This window comes from Taurulus bubalis, assembly GCF_910589615.1.
Source record: "Taurulus bubalis genome assembly, chromosome: 7".
Classification (NCBI taxonomy): domain Eukaryota; kingdom Metazoa; phylum Chordata; class Actinopteri; order Perciformes; family Cottidae; genus Taurulus; species Taurulus bubalis.
The window spans coordinates 13,716,187-13,736,603 of NC_136595.1; the positions used below are offsets into that span (position 1 = coordinate 13,716,187).

The 20,417-nt window shown below is 41.1% G+C and overlaps 1 protein-coding gene across 1 annotated transcript in view; it reads right to left on the bottom strand.

The window, feature by feature from the left end:
* Positions 1 to 7,818: 7,818 nt before the first annotated feature.
* adamts10 (ADAM metallopeptidase with thrombospondin type 1 motif, 10) overlaps positions 7,819 to 20,417 on the bottom strand; it is a gene marked incomplete at both ends in the record, with an annotated part of 36,658 nt that continues 24,059 nt past the window's right edge. The window contains 11 exons of the mRNA XM_079220416.1: positions 7,819 to 7,928; positions 8,039 to 8,098; positions 8,541 to 8,706; positions 8,789 to 8,965; positions 9,707 to 9,911; positions 10,489 to 10,618; positions 11,588 to 11,714; positions 11,815 to 11,978; positions 13,301 to 13,381; positions 16,285 to 16,408; positions 18,592 to 18,725. Of these exons, the coding sequence (XP_079076542.1) occupies positions 7,819 to 7,928; positions 8,039 to 8,098; positions 8,541 to 8,706; positions 8,789 to 8,965; positions 9,707 to 9,911; positions 10,489 to 10,618; positions 11,588 to 11,714; positions 11,815 to 11,978; positions 13,301 to 13,381; positions 16,285 to 16,408; positions 18,592 to 18,725 (1,478 nt within the window). The remainder of the gene's footprint in view (positions 7,929 to 8,038; positions 8,099 to 8,540; positions 8,707 to 8,788; positions 8,966 to 9,706; positions 9,912 to 10,488; positions 10,619 to 11,587; positions 11,715 to 11,814; positions 11,979 to 13,300; positions 13,382 to 16,284; positions 16,409 to 18,591; positions 18,726 to 20,417) is intronic.

Genomic DNA, 20,417 nt, shown 5'->3' on the forward strand with positions numbered 1-20,417 from the left:
GGCAAATCGACGATCGGCAATCGACAAAATAAATAAACTTACCAGATGGTCTCCCCACTAACTAGCGCATTGCAGTGAAGTACAGCAGTGTGTGTGCTAGACTAGTAGCTACATTAGCAGTTGGCCAAACACATGTTATACCCCAACAGTAGCAGACAGGGGTCAGAGATGCACTTAGATGTGTTGTCACTAGCGTCCGCTACCGGTAGGGGCCGAGTAGTGAGTGAAGAGTCAAAGGCAGTACAAAACACACAATAAGAGGTGTTTTGAGAAAGTGATAGTCCCTGCGATGCGACGAGAGGTCCTTAAGCATGCAGCCATAATTGAGCACTCAAATTATAATGCAGTTATCTGCAGCAGAATGCAAGATTAGCGGAGGACAGACACAGAGGTGCACACTCACGCTCTCAGGCACGCACACACACACACACACACACACACACACACACACACACACACACGACCAACCGCATGATCCTACTGGCGGAGTTAACTAATGGAACTGAAGTGAGAAAGACAGGCAGACAGATAGTCTCTAATATAGAAGGAAAGTGACAAAGACAAGTTTGTCATCAGCACAAATGTGTTTTAAAGGTAACAAACTGTGGTTGCCATTACAGGAAGCTGGGGCTATAGTTACCATGAAACTTGTCACAGATGAGGTGAGCTGATTTTGTTTGACATTTTAAAGAACCACCACCAAACTTCGTCTGACTATATGTAAACAGTACCTGATCAGCTTTAACTTAATGATTGCTATGTTGTAAAACAATATCTTTGTGCATAGGCCGTTCTTGTCACCACAATTTTCGGTTGACACCTTCTCACAGAGCCCTCAAGTGATCTTGTCCCATGCGGCGGTTTTCCCTAAAAGACGCTGGTCTGTTTGATGTGTGTCTGACAGGTTTTGTCATTGGCATGGTGGTTGGGCTGTGGTCTGGGGCTCCAGCATTGTGCTTCACAGAGAGAAGCCTACAGGTACGCTTCAATGTTGCACCTCAGACCGACAGTCACCAGGAGCAAAAAATCCTACTGAGACTGGGCAAAGGAAAGAGCTGCGGATCATAACAAACGTTTAAACATCTGTTTAATTTCAGCGCCGGTATTGTTTGCGTCATAACCATCCAACATCCTTTACAGCTTACTGACAGAGCTGATAGGTTTAGAAGTTTTCTTTCACTTAATTCCCTTATTTTGTAATGTGTTGCTTGAACCTAATTAAACGTATTCAAAAACAGACTTTGTATGCAACTGCGCTGTTTCTAAAATTCACTGTGACTACTGTTTGAACCCTAGACCGTATACAAGAAGAACAAGCAGACCTGATTCCTGGACCAGATGGTGTCTATCCCCCACTATTTGTGTAAGGACCATAGAGATAAACAGTTTAAAATCAACTGTGTAGGGATAAAGATCAGTTTTCTACTCTGGACTTAAAACAGTCATGGCCCCCGAACTCTGGAACAGCCTCCCGGTTGAAATATGTCTTCTACCTCATTGACTTTCTTTAAATCTCGAGTATAACATATTTTTTAGTAAATTTGCATGTATGGTAAAGTGGTGTCCTGATTTTCCAAATCATTTCTGATATTTCATTATTTTATTTTATTAAATGTTACCTAAGTTAAAACATAAAATAGTTGCACAAAGTTTACTGCATGGCATTTTGGTGAAAAATGTCCATTTGACTGTGATATAATTCTGTAAAAGGAACAACCTATACCTGTAGACATTTTGTTTGTGTCACTCAAAGGCATCAAACGTACAGCAACAACCTCTACCAGACAAAACTGTTTCTAATGTTCTGGGAATTCAATTCTAATATAATTGTAAGATCAACTGACATCACTATGACCAGCTTTAATTGAGAAACACATTCTACTCTTTAGACGCTAAACAGTTACTAAAGAAACTTTGCTTTTGAGTTAAAAAATGTTGATGCCTTGAGAACCACAAACATATTGTGGTTTTGGCAGAAGTCACACCCACAGAGATGTCAAAAACCTCGCTTCATGTAACCGGAACTTTCAGCACAAAACAAGCAAAACAAAGCTGTGTGAGCTGACCCTTTAACATCCATAGTTCTGCCTGAGATGCTGCCTCTGCTACCTCACTGTGAGCATGTCATTCATATTTAAATAGACAGCCTTTCTTTACTACACCTCTGCTTGTGACTGATAATCATAGTGATTATAAAGCTGTTTCGAAACAAGGTGTTTTTCTTAGGCAGTTACATTTAGCTGCTCATTTCGGAGATCTTCACCCTTAAATCTACTGAATGGATATAAATGTAGGACGTTTGGCTGCATGTTATGACTTCAGCAATAAGACTGAGTTTGGACCACTGAGTGTGAGTAGGAAGTGTTGTGACAGAAGCTACAGGTCTCTCCTGCAGTCCACTTCCCCCTCTCACACCTCATCTCTGCCTCTTGTGAAACCCCATAAACTTTGTACATGCTACCAGTTCTCTTCCTGCAACTGCCTGCTCACAGGGGGGCTGCAAAGCTGTTTCACTCGATGTGAAATACATCTTGGACACAGAGATTACACTAACTACATGGTATATTCAAGGTAATGTATTTCACTGCCCACATAGTATGTATCCTTTGTATTATTGTGGTTCTGTGTACTCTTTAAGTTAATATTTTACAAGTTAAAATATACATTTTTATCTAAAACACGTCAATAAATCAAAGTAACACAATAATGCAATCAATTCGTTTGAGCGATCTTGAGTCTCAATGAAAGGGATCGTACTGAAAAAGAGGAAACTCACTCTTCTGTGCCTGTGAAAGAGCTGGATTTCCCCAAAGAGATTGCCTTTTAAGACGCGCTATCGCAACCTGTATCATGTCAAAACTGACTTTAAAACTTTAAATACCCTCTTATGGCTTTCCAAAGGGAAACTACAGAAATGGAATGTAGTTAATCGTGAGCTGTTGCCACTTTTACCAAAACAGCTTTTAAATGCATTTTTTTGGGAAAACAAAGCATCAAGGGTGACAATGTGAGATCATCTTACATGTATGTGAAGAAAAGGCACTTCAGGTCTAGTTTTAGGAGCATAAACACATGTTGCAGCAGTCTGAAGGAGAGTGAGAGATAGCAAATGAAGGTGTGGTACTGTACCATTGTTCCAGCGGGCCTCCTCTCTTCCTCAGGTGTCCAATGTCCAGAGAGTGTGTGTGTGTGTGTATGTATCTTTATGTGTGTGTTGTTAAAATCCACAGGTTGACCTCTTCAGACTGCAGCCATCACAGCAGTCAGATGGTCAGAGCCAACAGCAGCCAGCGACCGACAGTACAAGACATCCACTGACACATTCAAAGAGCTACTTCCTCATACTCCCACAGATGCAGTGTGTGAAACAAGAACTGCACACACACACACACACACACACACACACACACACACACACACACACACACACACACACACACACACACACACACACATACACACACAGCGTCGGGCTGTTACTTCTGTATTTCTGTCATATTTAAAGTCATCAGAGCGAGGTTGAAATATGAATGACCTAACGGACCGATGACAGCGCCTGTTTTAGCAGATCTGAAGGTTAAACGGCACAATTAGTCAATCCAATTCATCTTGACAGCAGCAGACAAGAGTTGATGGCATCAACAACCACAAAGTGATAATTATCTTCAATATGTTGCCAAATGATAGTGTTTCAGTTATAAGCTGCCGGCTCCACCCAGACTGTGGTTACTTCACGTTGTGTTTGTGTTGCTGCTTCCAACGCCCATAATAACTGATGCAGGTTCACACACCGGTGCGCCGTGCTCACAGGGGTGTGTGTGTGTGTGTGTGTGTGTGTGTGTGTGTGTGTGTGTGTGGGTGTGTCAAACAGTGTTGTTTTTACATTTTCATGTCCTTTTGATTTATTTTCAAGTGCCTGCACAGCAAACCCACAGTGAATCAAGGTGGATCTGATCTCTGGTGAACATTTGTAAAATAAGTAACAATGTGTTCAGACTCACATTCAGAGTCCTGATTCTTGACAATAGACATTACACAATGTCAACAGTTACCAGCCTCGACAGTATGTGGCTGGTCTAGAGAAGCGAAGTCCTTCTGGTGATGAATATATACACGGTAGTCAACGGCAAAAGACACCTTTTTTTCCCCCGTTTGAATTGTGCCATGAATTACACATTTAATGTTTATTGATTTAAAAGGGTTTGTTTTGCATGTCAAGAAAGTCTTTTATTGTCATAAAACTGTTGAGGTATAAGACTGTAAAAATATGTAATTAGAAAGACAAACCTGAAAGTCGCATACATGATTTATCTCGCTGTAACTACGATGCCATTGTGTTTCGTACCAGGATGGACTCACACAAACAACACCCGTTGTTTGTGTGAGTCCATCCTGGTACGAAACACAAAGAAAGAGTGCTTTGCCAGGTGTTTATATGGTATTTCAACTGTGTACAGGTGTGTAGTTGAGACCAAAATTAAGGCAGAGTTCGAAGATGGTTGTGGTCCGGCAAGGTGACTGGAAGTAACGAGGCTAGGAAGGAGCCATTTGGGCGGTTGTCATTAATTTATAGACATTTTGCTTCCCTTTGTGAACAGTTTGTGTCTCATTTGTGTTGCTTTGTGGTCATTTTGAATCTTGTGGTCCTTTGATTGGATTTCCAACAAAAATGGCACTTCATACAGAGATTTGGTCCAGGGGCCTCTACCCAAGCACCGCACATGAATACATTATTTAAAACTGACGTTGAGGATTGGGTCACCTTTAAACTTTCGATTGGATAAAGATAAATGTATTTATGTCCTTATCTCAGTAGTTGGATGTCTCAAAAACAAAGGAAATAATCTGTTCAATCTGTTTATGGTGGAGTCTTTTTGTGATACTACCACTATTCATAAAGGGTCTTTTAATGCTGCTATTTTGGGACGCTTAATTTAAACATGTAAAGTTGTCTAAGACTAATTAGACTTTGACACATTAGCAAGTTTTGTTGTTTTTGTTCTGTCAAGAATGAGGAGGGTAGAAGAGAGCAAATACACTCAATCAACTGACTCTATTTTGTTAATTAAAGTCCGATTGACGAGGATGTCTCAGCCTCATTCAGACAAAAGGAAGTTCTTGCTTCATCTTTTCCATGAAGGCTGTCAGATCCAAAAATAGATGACTGATGATCTCAACCTCCGTCTGGATATTGAAGTGTGCTATTTCAGGACAAATAAAAGAAACCTGAGGACAGACAGCGCAGATGACCAAATCTTATTTCGACAATGCACCATGTTTAATCAATTTAATATTTCCTTTTAAACAGATGTACATGGGGGACAGATGGAGTCATCTTCTATAGTATTGAAAACATACAGTACATGTGAAGTTATAATTAGCATGTGACCAAACAACAACTACCGGTACTGTCCCTCTTATTTACTCAGATAAAACAGGCTCACTTCTTAGTGTGAACCTTAATTATAGGCACAGGTAGATACAGAGAAAAAAATGCCTTTGAGACACTGAAACCAGAAATATCTTCTGAAACTTTATGTGCAACTGAAAATTATACAAATGGATGTTCAACCTGTTCAGTCCTGAAAACTTCAGGAGTGAGTTATCTGTGCACATTGATGCCATACAAATGAACTGTATAAACATTTAAAATTAAATCCTGTTTCTCTGCTCCCATGGATGGCATACCTTCTGACTTAGTATCCATAATTAGTTCCTAAAACCCAAATGTGTGTTTAATGCCTCAAAAATTGGTTATTTTTTATAATTCTCAAATTGTTAATTTAGCCTGGAAATGCCAATATTTTGGACAGTGCTCCTTCAGAAATTGTTCCAGTATTTGACATAAATCTACAATTTGCATTTGTAAGCGACATTTTAGGGTTTTTGAGACACAACTGGCCACATAAACCAAATCAGAGTTAAAATCAAGTTAAAAGCATATAGTCTGATAGAAATGGAACAAAGGAACCCAAAGAGGGTCCTCGTGGGCGAGGGGTCCAGCTCTGCAGATTAGTAATATTACAAAAGGCTCAAATTGATTTCAAAATAATTAAAAGCACAATTGTTAAAAATGACAACAACAACAACAACAACAACAACAACAACAGCAACTGTGAACTAATAGCACCAATCAAAACCAAAGCACCACAAGAAAAAACAACATTGCAGCTAATCCCCTTGAAGACAAACTGTAGCTTCTTTACAATGAAATGATGTGTTGTTACACAGAGCTGCTTTCAGTTGGAAGGAATGTGAACGCTGGTGAAGAGACAGGCCACATCAGACCACAGTGGATGTCACAGTGAGGACTGACCTCTGAGCAGCCTTTCTAAAATTATTTAGGATGGAGAAACCTGCTGAAACTGCATTTTGGACTTCAGATGAATGATAATGTTGACAAAAAGCAACTGTTTGCTAACAAGTTCCCTGTGTCAACTTAAAAAGCGATGTCAATGTTGTTTTCACAGCTCCGCTGCCCCCATGTGTCCCAGAAAGTCAGTTGCTATCACACTAGAAGTTCAAATGAGCTTTATAACTTTTACAGTGGTCCGATTGATGGTTTCAGACTGTCATAATACATCAGCTCTGTGCCACAGAGAAGTCAGATATTTATGGGTGTGTAAATCCATTCTTAGATTAACATTCCTATAAAATGGTGTTTGAAAGCAGTGTCAGAAGTCTCCACTCCTCCTCACTGGGCCTGTTCCTGCCGGCAGAGCTGACTCAACTGTGTCTGACTGTGCTCTGAAATCCACTCAAAGTAAAAGTTACTGACACTGTCGAATGAGTGGTAACATGTGGCTAAATAAATCCAACAAAAAAGAAAGCAAGGGCAGCGCTGATGGATTTTCAGATAATGACACTGAGCCAAGCTGTTAAAAGTTCCTTTTTGAAGATTTTATGCACATATTGCCACAAAATAGGATCCATTAATCTGAAAATGTCAGTCAGCACTGGCTTCACTCACATTACTAAGGCAGTGTCTCTGTGTGTGTCCTGTACAGCATGAAGGTCTGTTTTACTGAAGTAGTGATAACATTTAAGCAAACTAACCAAAATGGCAAGACTACGGCACGTTCACTGCAGTGAGACATTTATAGCTTCCACAGAGACATCAAGTCAAACATAAAATACATTAGTCCTCTGACTGCTGACACTGTGCAAATCAAACTCTGCTCATACTTCAGCGGAATTACAGCGAGGACTTGATGAATACAAAGATACGGAACAAAGCATAAAACAATGTGGACACAATGTGTAACAACTAGTAGATAACGTAGAAACAAATCTTTCATTTTATAGCATTAGATATTCTTCTTCATGGGCAAAAATATCTGGAAAATTATTTTCTTTACAAAGTGGATTTTATAACTAAACAAATATCCCCTGTTTACATACAGGTTTAAGAGAGTACTGCGACCAGCTCTGCGGCCAAAGAGAAATATAGTAGCACCAAAATATTACAACAGAGGGATCATTGGAAAGACAGATGATGGAGGGAATTTACTCTTTCCCTCTCTGTCTCTCCAGATTTCAGCAGCCCTCCCTCCAGTGGAATGTAAAACTCAGCTGAGGCCGTTTTGGCACAGCTCGGCCCGGAGAGTCGTCTGGTTTGAGCTGGATTCTGGCTGGAAAAAAGGTCCCACTTTAACAGAAACAGGACCAGGTGTCAGTCTCACAGGGTCCCAGTTAGATCTCACACCCCTCTGATAGAGGAAGTGTGAGGGCTGCTGTTACAAGGCTCAGGCTTTCAGGCTTACTGCGAGTGTGGACAGGACCCAGAAACTGGATGCTGTGAGCTTCACAGTGTCCAGGTCAGTGTCCCTGGCAGGTCTTGCAGCACATTTGTCTGAAATATGGCCGGCTGCAAAACTTGAACCTGAGCACCAGGGGGCAGTAGGCCACAGTGTTCACATCTTTACACTCTGCAGGGAAGACAAACATGAAACAGCTTTATTAATGTGTTTAAATTATCTTTATAGAAACAGTGCTGGATTGTAATCAAAGTACCAAGAATATTGTCACTTTTATGCACCTTTATTGTTCAGACTTATACGACTTGTATGGAATGACATAAATCCTCCCGACATTTGGCCTGTGGATTAAATAATTAATTAATCAATTTCTTGATGTTTGAGAAAAAACATATATGCCACATTTTGTGTATATATGTGTAATTTTTGTTTTAAGATGTATTATTCTGTATGCTAATGTTCTATAAACATACACTGAATGGATATGTACAGTATGTAGTACTCCACTGGAGTTGGCTTACAAATGTTTAAACATATTAATTTGCATATAAACATTGAGATTTGTGTTTACGACAAATGTAATCAACGAGGAAAGGCTGGCTAATGAATGAGTCATAAGCTCAAGAGCTCAACTGGCAGCTCCGACTTTTATATTTACTACATTTTGAGTGTGGGGTTAACAGTTTTTAAGTTAAATTTGATTTGATGACTTTTCTTGACAGGAACATTTATTTGATGTTCTTTCAATGACACATGAGGAGGAGCAATGATTTGACCTCTGACCTTCAGGGTTGTCTGTGCTGATGGGCAGACTGAGGTCACATTTGCTCTTGCACTGCTGCATGGCCGCTGGCCGATGATGTTCCAGACACTCGTTGGACGGCTGGCCGTTGGGGGTCAGACACTGCACCGAGCGCATCTCCTGACCCAGACCACACCTGGCAGAGCACTAAGACATTGGGGGTTGTATTTAAGTACACAACGGATACAACCATGAATAGGACCAAGAATAAACCGAAAGCCTGTGTTACCTCTCCCCAGGGACCCGTCACCCACTGAGGGGGAGGGCATCGCTGCAGGTTACAGCGCACCCTGGAGGTGGGCCGGCCATGTTTGGGGCATTTGGACTCTGGCAGGTTGTCACCGCTCTCCCCCCTCTTACACAAGACCACACGGTGCCTGTAGCCAGGACCACAGCTGGGCGTACACTGAAGACAGAGAAATTAAGAAAGAGGGAGCAAAAACATCAGGCGGGAGGGAAGCGAGATGGAGGCGATGGGAGGGTGCAGCAGGGGGTCATTGCGGTCATAAGCATACAAAAAGAAATCTTCCTAATTCACTCAGCAGAGGGCAGCAGTTGTACAAGAAACCAAGTCAAGAGCCTGCTTAGTTCCTGTAAGCCAGCTGGACATAATTCCTCTTCTGTGTGTGCCATTGCTACATTTCACATGACGTCAAAGAAAAGTTGAACACTGTAGCACTTCTGACACCATTTAATTTGGTTTCAATTCATCCTGAAGTCCAGTAAGGCAAGAGAAAATTGAGTTTTCAGGCCCGCTGTAGTTGGACGTCTTAAAAGCATAGTTTACATGTCTGCAAGGATCACCCTAAAACTCCAACAGATTCCTCAAACTAAGGTTCAGAATGAAAAACAGGTCGGGAAATTCCCATACGACAAGTGTAAAAATATGTATTTGTGAACGCAACAACATGTTCATTGTAATTCATGTGCCTGCTCTGTGCCTATGTTGTGTATTTCCCAGTTAGGGTCTCGTACTTTCTCCTGGCAAATGTTTGAGCTCCTTAGGTTCAATTAAAAAAGAAACCATTGTTTCATCTGAAAGGAATTCTGCAGAAAACTCTGCAGAGTATTGGTTTGAAATTTGGCCATGAGTTTACTAAAAAACTCAAACCACATGCAGCACGGGAGAGCTCTGACGTCTGCTTACCTCTGACCAGTCCAGGGCCATCCACTCAGGGGGGCAGCTCTGGTTGCTGCAGGGCTCAGTGAGAGAAGGGCGTGGGGTTGTGCAGGCTGAGTCGTCCAAGACCTTCTCCTCCGTCACAGAGATCCTCCTTTTGCACAACACCTCCCGCGTCTGCAGGCCGCTGTTACAGCTGCGACTGCACTCCGACCACGCTCCCGTCCACCAGCTAGTGGCAGAGAGGGGCCTTTTCGTTTTTAGTTTCCTCGTTTGCATTACATGATATAGTGTGGACATTATACTGTACAAAACAGGACTCACAGGTTGAATAAGAAAAAAGCCCACCAACACACACTAGTGCGCATACATAGGCAATACTGCCTATGTATGCGCACTAGTGTGTTGGTGGACAGTTAGAAGACACACACACACATGCATATATGCACCAAAAAAGTAAATAAGACCAAATCAAGACTACAGTTTGTAATGAATACATGTGAACGTGCCTAAAGATTCATTATAAAGTTTGAACAGCAAAGTATGTATCTTTTTATAGTTATTACTAAGTGTTCTAGTAGAATGAAACCTGAACAATCACTACACTGATGTACATATTCTATGTCTGTCCGAATACCATGATACCGTCAGTATAATCGTATGTCATCACAGTGACCATACATTGAAAGCTAATATAAATAATAATTAAATGCAAATAGTCAAATACTAAAATTGTTATTACAAGTTTTAAACATTTTAAAGCAAAGGTTCAAAATCATTAAGAAATACATTTGTATCCCACGACTCACGATGGGGAGCACGGCTCCGTATTACAGGTTCTTCTCTTCTCTTTGGGTTTGTTCTTCTTGTCACAGAAGTGATTGTAGGCGACTGAATGATCTGCCTGCTTCCGACACACCACCTGCTGTGTCTGCACACCTGACCGACATGAGACAAAGATACAAAAGGGCGTTACCGGGGAACAAGGGGTGCATCAGCATTCATTCTTTAATGTTCCGTGTTAGGAACCTGCCACATTGCTGAGATTAATTATGTTGGTAAACAGTGTTTTAAATACAGCAACATGTTCAAGTGTTGAGAGGATGTGTGCAGTTAACTGGCAGCTAGAATAAATGTGTATCTCCCAAATTAGCTACTAATTCTCAGTAATAGCGACACAGATATACTATCAAAGAGAAGACGTCTGATATTTACTTTTTAAATTATTTTCATCAAATGTTTATTGAATCAATCTGTAAATGAGCCAGCGTTGGCCTAAATGTCCCTGGATGTTAAAAAGGCATATTACAGATATATCTTAAATCTTTTCACAAAATATCTGTTAGAAAGCTGTCATTCATAACAAGGTGACATAATTTTACTGACTTAAAGTTGGAGTCTGTGATTGTGGAGAAAGATTGTAGATTTTTTAACTACACAGCCAAACAAATACCCCCTCCCATCAGTGCTCTTTCAGAGCATTAGCATGTGCTAGAATCATTTATCAGAGGAGAAAATACGCTCTTATCAGGTAAAGCAGCATGGATCATTAACTCACAAAGGCCGGAGAAGAAAATGGGCTTTGTGTCAACATGAACTCCACAAACACTCCAGTTCCATGACAAATGGTTACCAAATAGATGTTTTAGCCATTTAACCCTTAACCTTTATATGACATCTGCCCCAAGTGAGCGGGTTCGATCACGCTGCAGGGACACAAATCTGTTCACACAATCACATCATGAAGAATTTTGGAGAAAAAAAACCTCGCCTTCACAGGCTAATAAGTTAGTATTGGGGTTAGGCATGTAGTTATTATATATTATTTCTATTATTATTTATTTAGGATAATGCAACATCCTCCTACTGTAAGGGTCAGCTTGCTTGTGTGTTAGTGTGTGTTTCTACCTCCAGCGCAGACAGCTGAGCAGCGTGACCATGAGGTGTAGTGCCAGGCGAAGCCAGTGAGAGGTTCCCTGTTCAGTGGGGGGTTGAAGCGATAGTGGATCCCTGGGTTCTCCTCCCGCACCAGCACCTAAACATACATACAACCAACCATTTAACTGATGATGGTGAACTTTTTTTAATATTACATCTCTTTTAAGACCTGTTTTGGGGTTTCTTTCCATTTTTACCATGACAATCAGGGTTACGTTGGTTGGCCCCAGAGCTTCGAGAGTTTCTGGTCCATCAGTGGGCCGCCTGTAGTGGAAGGTGGTACCGGCAACACCGAACCTGCGAGGCGTGTCAATGGTCAGCTTCCCATTGATAAAATACTGGTCTCCTTTACTCTTCAGCACTGGACACAGAGCAGATGGAGAAATACTTTTAAGGAAAACAGTAATGTAAAAGGAAAAAACAAATGGAATAATGTCCGACTCTCTTGGTGCATCTAAATCATCACCATAAGAAGAATCCTGGGAGCAGACATTTTCTTATTTGTTGTATGACAGAGTTACATTAATATTAGTTCTGTCTCAGAGATCAGCACTGTGATGTTTATTAACGCCGCTGTAGCGAGCACAAACACTGAAAGGAGCAGATATCCTGCGTCTAAAGTAAAAATAATAACAACAACAGTAATTTTGTGCTAATTTGCAGCAATTTCTCTAGCAACTTGTAGAACCCAAATTAGTTCTTTTCATCAAGTCGGATACCGTAGTTGTCGTAGATTCCCAATATTTGTGAAGCTATGAAGCTTCCTCTGTTTTATTTTGTATGACATCAGCTAAAGCACAGGTGTCTTTAATAACAATAATAATATAAGTGTTCCAGTTCAAAGGCCTGGTATGGTGCATGCTGGCTCACTGCATGGATCGAGGATCAAGGAGGCTTAGTGGAGAAGCTATGAGCGAGGAAACACCGGTGTATCCTTTGCGGAAGTGTTTTCAGCACACGTAAACAAAAAAAAGAGGCGTGACACACAGCTGTAATGATCTCAAACCACATTGTGATTGAATTAAAAGAAAATATATAAGTCTGAACACGGTTATGCTCATCTGACAGAGATCATAAAGTACAGCGGGAGAACTAAACAATGGACAGCTGATCAACTGTGCCACACCTCATATTTAATTGACGTCGTATTAAAATGCCAGTTCGAGCTGAGGATGTCTCATTTGTTAAATGCCTGTTGCATCGACTCTGCACTATTCTTGTCTCTTCCTTGCCAACTCTGCTTGCATCTCCCGTTGGCGGGACTACGACGCGAGGAAAGGAATCGAGGAGGCACAAAATTGGGAAATGAGAAAGACCTGAGCATTGAACAATGGCAGGATCCTGAAATAGAAGCACCTGAAAGGCAATGAGCTATCATTATGTTATTAGTAATACCTGTGCGTTTCCTGCTTTCACAAGTGAAACAGTTCGGTGTGGAAAAGGTCTGCTGAATGCAGAGATAGTAAACTGATATTGAGCTTCTCATCAAACTCTTGGTAAGAAGGCAAATTTCTCAACATTTTGAAGTATTTCCAGAGGGGTTAGGATGTTCAAAAAAAGCATAAAAAGAAAATACAACAATGCCAGTTAATGTAGTAGCAGCTGTGTGGTTCCTTTCATCTTTCTTGAACTACTTACTTTGACAGACATTTACACTAAACATTAGCTTGAATATCTTCTTACCAAGGTAGTTGAGGGAGATGTTGAGCTCTTGTATGTGGATGAACACTGATCCTTTAGGAATTCTGACCACCTCTTCATAACCTGAGACACACAAAGTCCAAAAATTAAAACAAGGTGAAGGAGGCTTATTCACTGGGGGGTCGAGAGTGATGCATAAGTAGCGTTCAGCTCAGTGGGATGCCGATGGACTAAGCAGAGGCTTCAGATTCCAGTTGCATTCCTGGGCAGCCGGCACTCAGCTGTTCAGCTCTTTGCTAGAGAGCGAGAGCTGAGCCGGCTTCTCCTCGTCTCTCTGTTCCCGCCATCTGTTTTGGTCTCTTGTCCTCTTTTTCAACACTCAGCTCTGCTCTGTTATCCAGCAATTGCAGCCCTGTAAATAACTCAGCCTCACTAGAGAAAATAGGAATAAAAAAACGAAGGAATTAAATAATTCCTTTCAAAGCTTTGACCACAAGAGGAAAGGAGAGGTTTGGCTCGTGACTTCTCCGTGGAGCTTTATGAGGTTGAACTGACCCTGCTCTGGGTTTCTAGATGGAGGCGTTGGACATTATTAGACAGAGCTTGAGGTATTTGGCCTCAGAGACAAACACAGAGAGAGCAAATGTGCGCGAAAGTAGTATTCCTTTGGTAACAATCACAAACCTGTTTGGTAAACACAGAGCAAAGGAGCTGTAAACCTTCAGCAACCCCTCACTGCCTACCAGAGTCACAGGCTAGATACATGGAAATAGACTAGGGACATGAATGCATCAAAGCTGCGAGCGCAGAGCAACAATTAAATAATGCAGCATCTTTAAAAAACCCCAACTTTCACTTTTGTGGGATGTAAGGAACTCCAATTCTCATTCATGTCTTTTATTTCTGTTTAACAGTGTTTATGGTTTGCCGTCATCTAAGACCAGACTTAAATCCCTTGAGCAGAGAGGAGAATCACTGGCTAAAGGTTTTAGGAGTTCAGAGAAATCAAAAGCTTGTTATAGAAATGACTAATGGATTCTGCCAGTGATAAATCTTTCTATGTCCAGAATAAGCCTTTAGTTCCCGCTTTGAGTTCACCTTTGGGGTGAACTAGAACGCCAACTGAAGTGTAGTTTATGGTCGCTGTAGTGAAGCCGGTGCGAAGCACGTGCACTTTTGAATTTTTGGAACTTGACGTCACAAATAATTCACAGATATAAGCACCATTACATGGCTATTCACTTTTACATACTTGTAGAAACAGATCCTAAAGATATTAGGTTAAGTAAATATTTTGCCAGCCAAATTAAATTGTTTACAGGATATCCAACCTTTGCTCCTTTAAAATGCATGTAATTCTTAACTTGTTTCTTTACAGGGCTGGAATGGAAGAAAAAAAGTAGGCCATGAATATGAGATATGAGTTGACAGTTATTTAAATTCCTCCTCGGCATTGTGATGGTTGGTTTATGGCGTTTTGTTTAGTCAATTACTCTTTTTGTCGTCTTGCAAGTATAAAGTATGAACAAAGCTTTAGAGGCAGGCCTTATCTCCCAACATCAGTGCCCGACCTCTAATGCTCTTGGATGCTCTCTTAACAAAACCAGACTCTTGTATACCGTATGTTGTGGTGGTGGAGGTGGTGACCAGCCACTGCAACTACTCTTGCAATCCCCCAACGTTAAGGAAGTGCAACACTAAATCACTGTAGCACATCTTTAAAAATAGCAGATCAAAAAAGACACAACTAAACAACCGACACTTCGACTTTAGCTTTACTAACAGATGTTATAGCCCAACGATAATGTCAGCTATTTTAAGGGGAGTTGAGAACTCAGCCAGGGTTGACAGGCTGGCCTGGTCACTGTGGTGAAGAGCACAGCTGCCTGCTCAGGGTGCGTCCCTTCTGAGGAATCCTGGATGGGGGTGACTGGTGTTGACAGTTGGGTGAGAAACTCTAAAGTCGGTGTTGCAAGGAGAAATGTTGCCCGGAATAGATGCGAAAGCAGCTGGACCTCAAGCCACACTGGTCCGACCTCACCTAAATCTGTCTGCCACGTGTCACTGGGTGGCTGGTGGATAAATATACGGCTCAGGAATGGTTGATGTTTTACATACACATGTGATATTGAGTCGACATCACTCACTGTATTTGTTCAATTAAATATTGTATAAAATACTAGTGTTATCTTTATCTCAAGATGTGTAGACCTTTATTTATAGGTCCAAATGTGTGTCAAACAACATCAACTTTGTAGCTCACTCCTGACTTTACTCTATCATAATCCTGCTAAACCATACATTGGCATTTGACACTGTTGATCAAAACATCTTACTTCTTGAATATGTGTCTGTTAAACTCATCTAGAAAACTTGCAGTGTACCTCAAGGGTTGATTTTGGGTCCTATTCTTTTCTCTACCTATATGAATCCCGTGGTCACGTAACTGGAAGACAAAATATCCATCATTGTTTTCTGAGAATAGACACAATGATGGATAAGACTAGTGACTGTTACTATCTGTTTTGCCAACTTTAAATATTGGCTACATCAACTCTCATCAACTGTTGAACATACATAATTGATCTCTAAGCACATCTCCTGCAGCTTTGTGGAGTTGTGTGGCTTTATGAAATAAATAACTGTAACAGGATGCTGCTGTGGACGGAGTTTGCATGAGAAGAGACAATTATACGATACATTTTGAATATCTGGGGTATCGTAACTCACATTGCAAGGCAGCTTTCCAAGATGCATTCACAGTCCAGAGCATCAGAATTCAAATGTTGCATGTGCATTTTTTTGGGACAGCAGTGCAATTATGTTGCATAACTTCTCATGGTAAATGCCTCGTGTTAACCTATTCTGCTTCTCAGAAAAGCAATTTTACAAATACAGTTTAAAACACTCTTTCCCCACCACTAATGAAATTAGGAAAGACGAAATCCTGATCTCCATGTGCAGAAACCCGTGGCAGAAACTCCTAAAAGAAAATGAATGAGATGATGACTGCTCTAGTTCTGTACCTCCTTCAGGCAGCGAGTCGTTGAAGAGTCCCTCCACAGACACGCAGCTGCTCCCATCACCCCCACAGATCCGGCAGCGGTCTTCGCGAACGTCCGAGCCGAGGACTCGATCACAGCCTACGTGCTGCAAGATTGGAGAAACAAGTGAGCTGCAGGGTCACTCAGGGTCAAGGGGCACAGTCGGTAAGTCGAGAAGTGTCAGAGGCCGGGCTGAGGGATTACCTCTAATGCCTTCCAGACCACTTTTCCAAAACACAGAAATATCAGATGGTAAGTCCAGATGTGTTTTCTGATCCTGTGCAGACATAATGCTCTTAGGTTGCTAAACTCATAGCTGTCGACATAAATAAGTTTCATGATGAGCGAAGCAGGTGGTTTTACTCAAACTCTTTAACAGTGAACCAAACCTAAACAAAAGTGTAGGGAATGAACGGCAACTGCTCTCACACTCATATATTCATATGGCAGTTGCTTATTGTAGAGAGGGATAATGAAGCTCAAGTTTATTATTACTTTTACACTGATTACAATTTAAAATCAATTCCAGAGTTGAAACTGTGATTCACCCCATGGCTATCTGATGGCTAAATAATATGGGTAAGTTGTTATTAAAAGGTTAAGATGATTTAAGTCCAGATGAGTGGGAGGCCTCTTCTTTCTCCATGTAGAAAGTGTTTCCCAGAGCTCATTGGGACCAATAGCTCAGAATACATAAAATATATATATATGTATGAAAATGTTTTTTAGCACTGAAATATCAAGTGGGAGATGTCACATGGAAACTATAACATTAGACTTTCACACCACAATTAATCATCAGTTGAAATAGCGAATGAATAATGGAATGATATTGAAACCCTAACAATAGCAAATATTTTGTTTTCAAGAACACTACGTTAGCATTTATCTTCTGAGCACATTGATCTCATATACAATCCCACCTCTGAACTGCACAGATGAACTCTACAGGTTTAGTACCAAGGAGCTGACTGCACCTGGAAATTGCGGCACATATTTGCACAACGCCATTCCCCCGATAAATCTGGCCCGCTATATTTTGTCCAAGAGATCCGGAAAAAAGGGGCTCTGACAGACCTTCCGTCTGCAGCGGTATGTTGTGTTCAACTAGACCATCTGTTTTCATGTCCTTTTTCTATTTCCAACAACCTCCTCTCTTTCTGTTTCTCCTCTCTCTTCGTTGTCAAACACCAATCTTAGAATTGAAAGCCGCATGCGGCGGCAAACAAACGTAAGAGATTTCTCCACAGTGTGTTTGAAGTTGTATGTGTGCATAAAGCATACGAGAGGAGAAGCAGAAGGAGAGAAACTGACTGGATTGCAGACAGGAAAAGCCAGAAGAAAAAGGGAAGTGAAAGAGGAAAAAAAGGAGGGAAATGGAGAAAAAATTAGAGGAATGGATGTAGAGTCAGAAAGGGAAAGAGTAAAGGAGAGAGAGATAATAAGACCGCAGTGAATGAAAGCCTGCCTGCAGTGCAGACAGACTAACAGCTGAGCTGGAGGGTCACTGGGTTCCTCCGGAGCAGAACAGAGCGGAGAGAAAAACAGAGTGGAACAGGAGGAGAGAACAATGAGAAGATGTTGATAAACAAAATCCTCTTTTTGGACGAGTTCAGCCTTCCTCGGTCTGCCGAACCTCAGAGAAACTTCAAATAAAGCGAGATCATGGGGGTCAAAAGGCAAGAGATGAGGTGCTGAAAAATAAAATAGTTTGGCACTCAGCCGGCAACCACAAAACAACAAGCTGGAGATCATGAAGTTTTTCTCTTCTGTCCTTACATCTTTTTCTACCCGACCATAGCTTTGACTTACTTTCTGGAGTAGAGCTATCTCCAAAATAAACAAGTGGAACTAACAACAGAATGGGAATCAACAGCATCCACGTAAGCTACGCACTATTACAAGTAGGGTTTTTTTGGTCTACGTCTTTTAACAAATGGGTCATGTGGGTGTCAAATTAGGTTCCAGGAACCTGTTGGAGCTCCATGTGGTCTCCACTTCAGAATGAGCAGCAGATAGATGTTTTGTTTTCATTAACAGCTGAGATTAAGAGAGCGCATTGCTAATAGGAATCTAAGACCCCTGCCAGAGTTAAGACAATTTCTCAGTTAAGCAGCAGATTGTGATGATCTTCAGCAGTCAGTGTGTAAACTAGACCGTGGCTGCTGTCCAGACTCTAGACAGCGAGTATAAACAATATTATCTCAGTCTTGTGTTGATCCCCAGCTTAAACTGTCTGCTCATGGTACGCTTGCATAGGTACTTACAAACACACAGGTCTTATCTCACCTTACACTCTCCGTTAACGCACACATCCAGAGAGTCGTCTCGGCAGGGCGTGCCGTCCACCACAGCTGGAGCGCGCTCCGTGTAGAAGTTATATCCCTCAGCTAGGCAGTTGAGAGAACAGGGCTTTACCCCACCTGCACACACACACACACACACACACACACACACACACACACACACACACACACACACACACACGTAGCATGGCATACAGTATCAATATACCACATCTATCTACAATATAGCACACTAACATGACAAAAAACACATTCAAGCTTGTGCATAGGCCGAATACACACAGGGTCGAAGACAGATGGCAAGCACAAGGTCTCTAACGATGATTTTTTTAAATTTAATTTAGTTATTAGTGTATTGATTTTATTGAACTTTGGGACAAACAGCAAAGACGGTTTTCTGATACTATAAAACAACGATTAGGTGATATGATCAAAAATGGGGCGACAACATGGACTTTTTCCCCAAGGTCAAGATTGAGCTTCAGCCTTTACTGGAATCAATGTAGAAGATAATTATTTCAAGGAAAAAAAAATTCAACAGCTCTATTTAATTGATAACTTTGCCTGCTGTGATCCTCCAGACTAAGCTACTAAACTGAGCTTGAAGTGATATTGTTTTCTCAATGCTAAACCATCAGCATATGAGCTTCTTTTCCCCCATGCCCCTCAAATAAGATCTTTGCCCAGTGAATGTCATGGAAAAAGAATCGATGCTTTTGAGAAATCTCTCCAAGAACTGAAATTTCATTAGCCTGCTAGCTTGTGGCCAGCAATTTGTGGTCTGAGCTAATACAAATATTCCAAACCGTGCCGAATTTAATGTAATAGTCACTGAGACAAGCCGTCAAACCTCCTGCAGGTCAACTGCCAAAAACAGAATTTCTGCACAAAGTCGCAGGTTCATGAGCAGCTCTGAGAGTCATGTCGGGTGTTCAATTTGCTGGTTTTACCACCAGACGTGAAACCTGCTTTAAATGTAAATGTGACAATAAAGACCATGTAGTCAAATCTATCAAAAGGAATGTTGATTATCAGAATATGTTTCAACACAAAGACATATCGATTGTTCCCAAAATATATACATTTTGTTATCCCATAAATCATTTTGCAACCCCCCAAAACAATATTTTAATACGACAAACTCAAGAATGAGAACAACTGCAATGAATGATATGAGTTGCTTACGATTATTTATATTATTGCTTGATCGACGGAAAATTACCAATCGCTAAAATGTAGAGAAGAATAGGGAATATGAACATCAACATTTCCTTAAGCCCAAAGTGACATATTCAAACAACTTATTTTATACAACCAACAGTTCAAAATTAGGACAGAGAAAAGCACCAAATCCTAATATTTGAGAGCCTTCTTCCAGAACATTTTTGACCATTTGTACTTTAATTAAATAATAATTGACGTACACTTTGAGCTATAGCTTAATTACTTCTTTACTTTATTACTTTAAGTGCATATGCGTTCAGTATTAGGGGCTCTACTGGTGTTATGCAAGTAGTGATATCTGTAAATGCACTGTGTCTAAGTGAATTCATAAATCTACACTCCCCCCCCCCCCCGGTGAAGAGACACTTAAGTATGATGTGCAAATTACTATTTATCTCTCTCACTCACTCACTCTCACACTCACACTCTCACACACACACACACACACACACACACACACACACCTCTCCATCTCCTGACTCCTGTTTGCCTCCTGTCTTTAGTCTGAAATGTGTCCGCAAAGGTAGCCTAAACGAGGAGGAAACACACACATGCACACACACACACACGCACACTGTTGCTCGA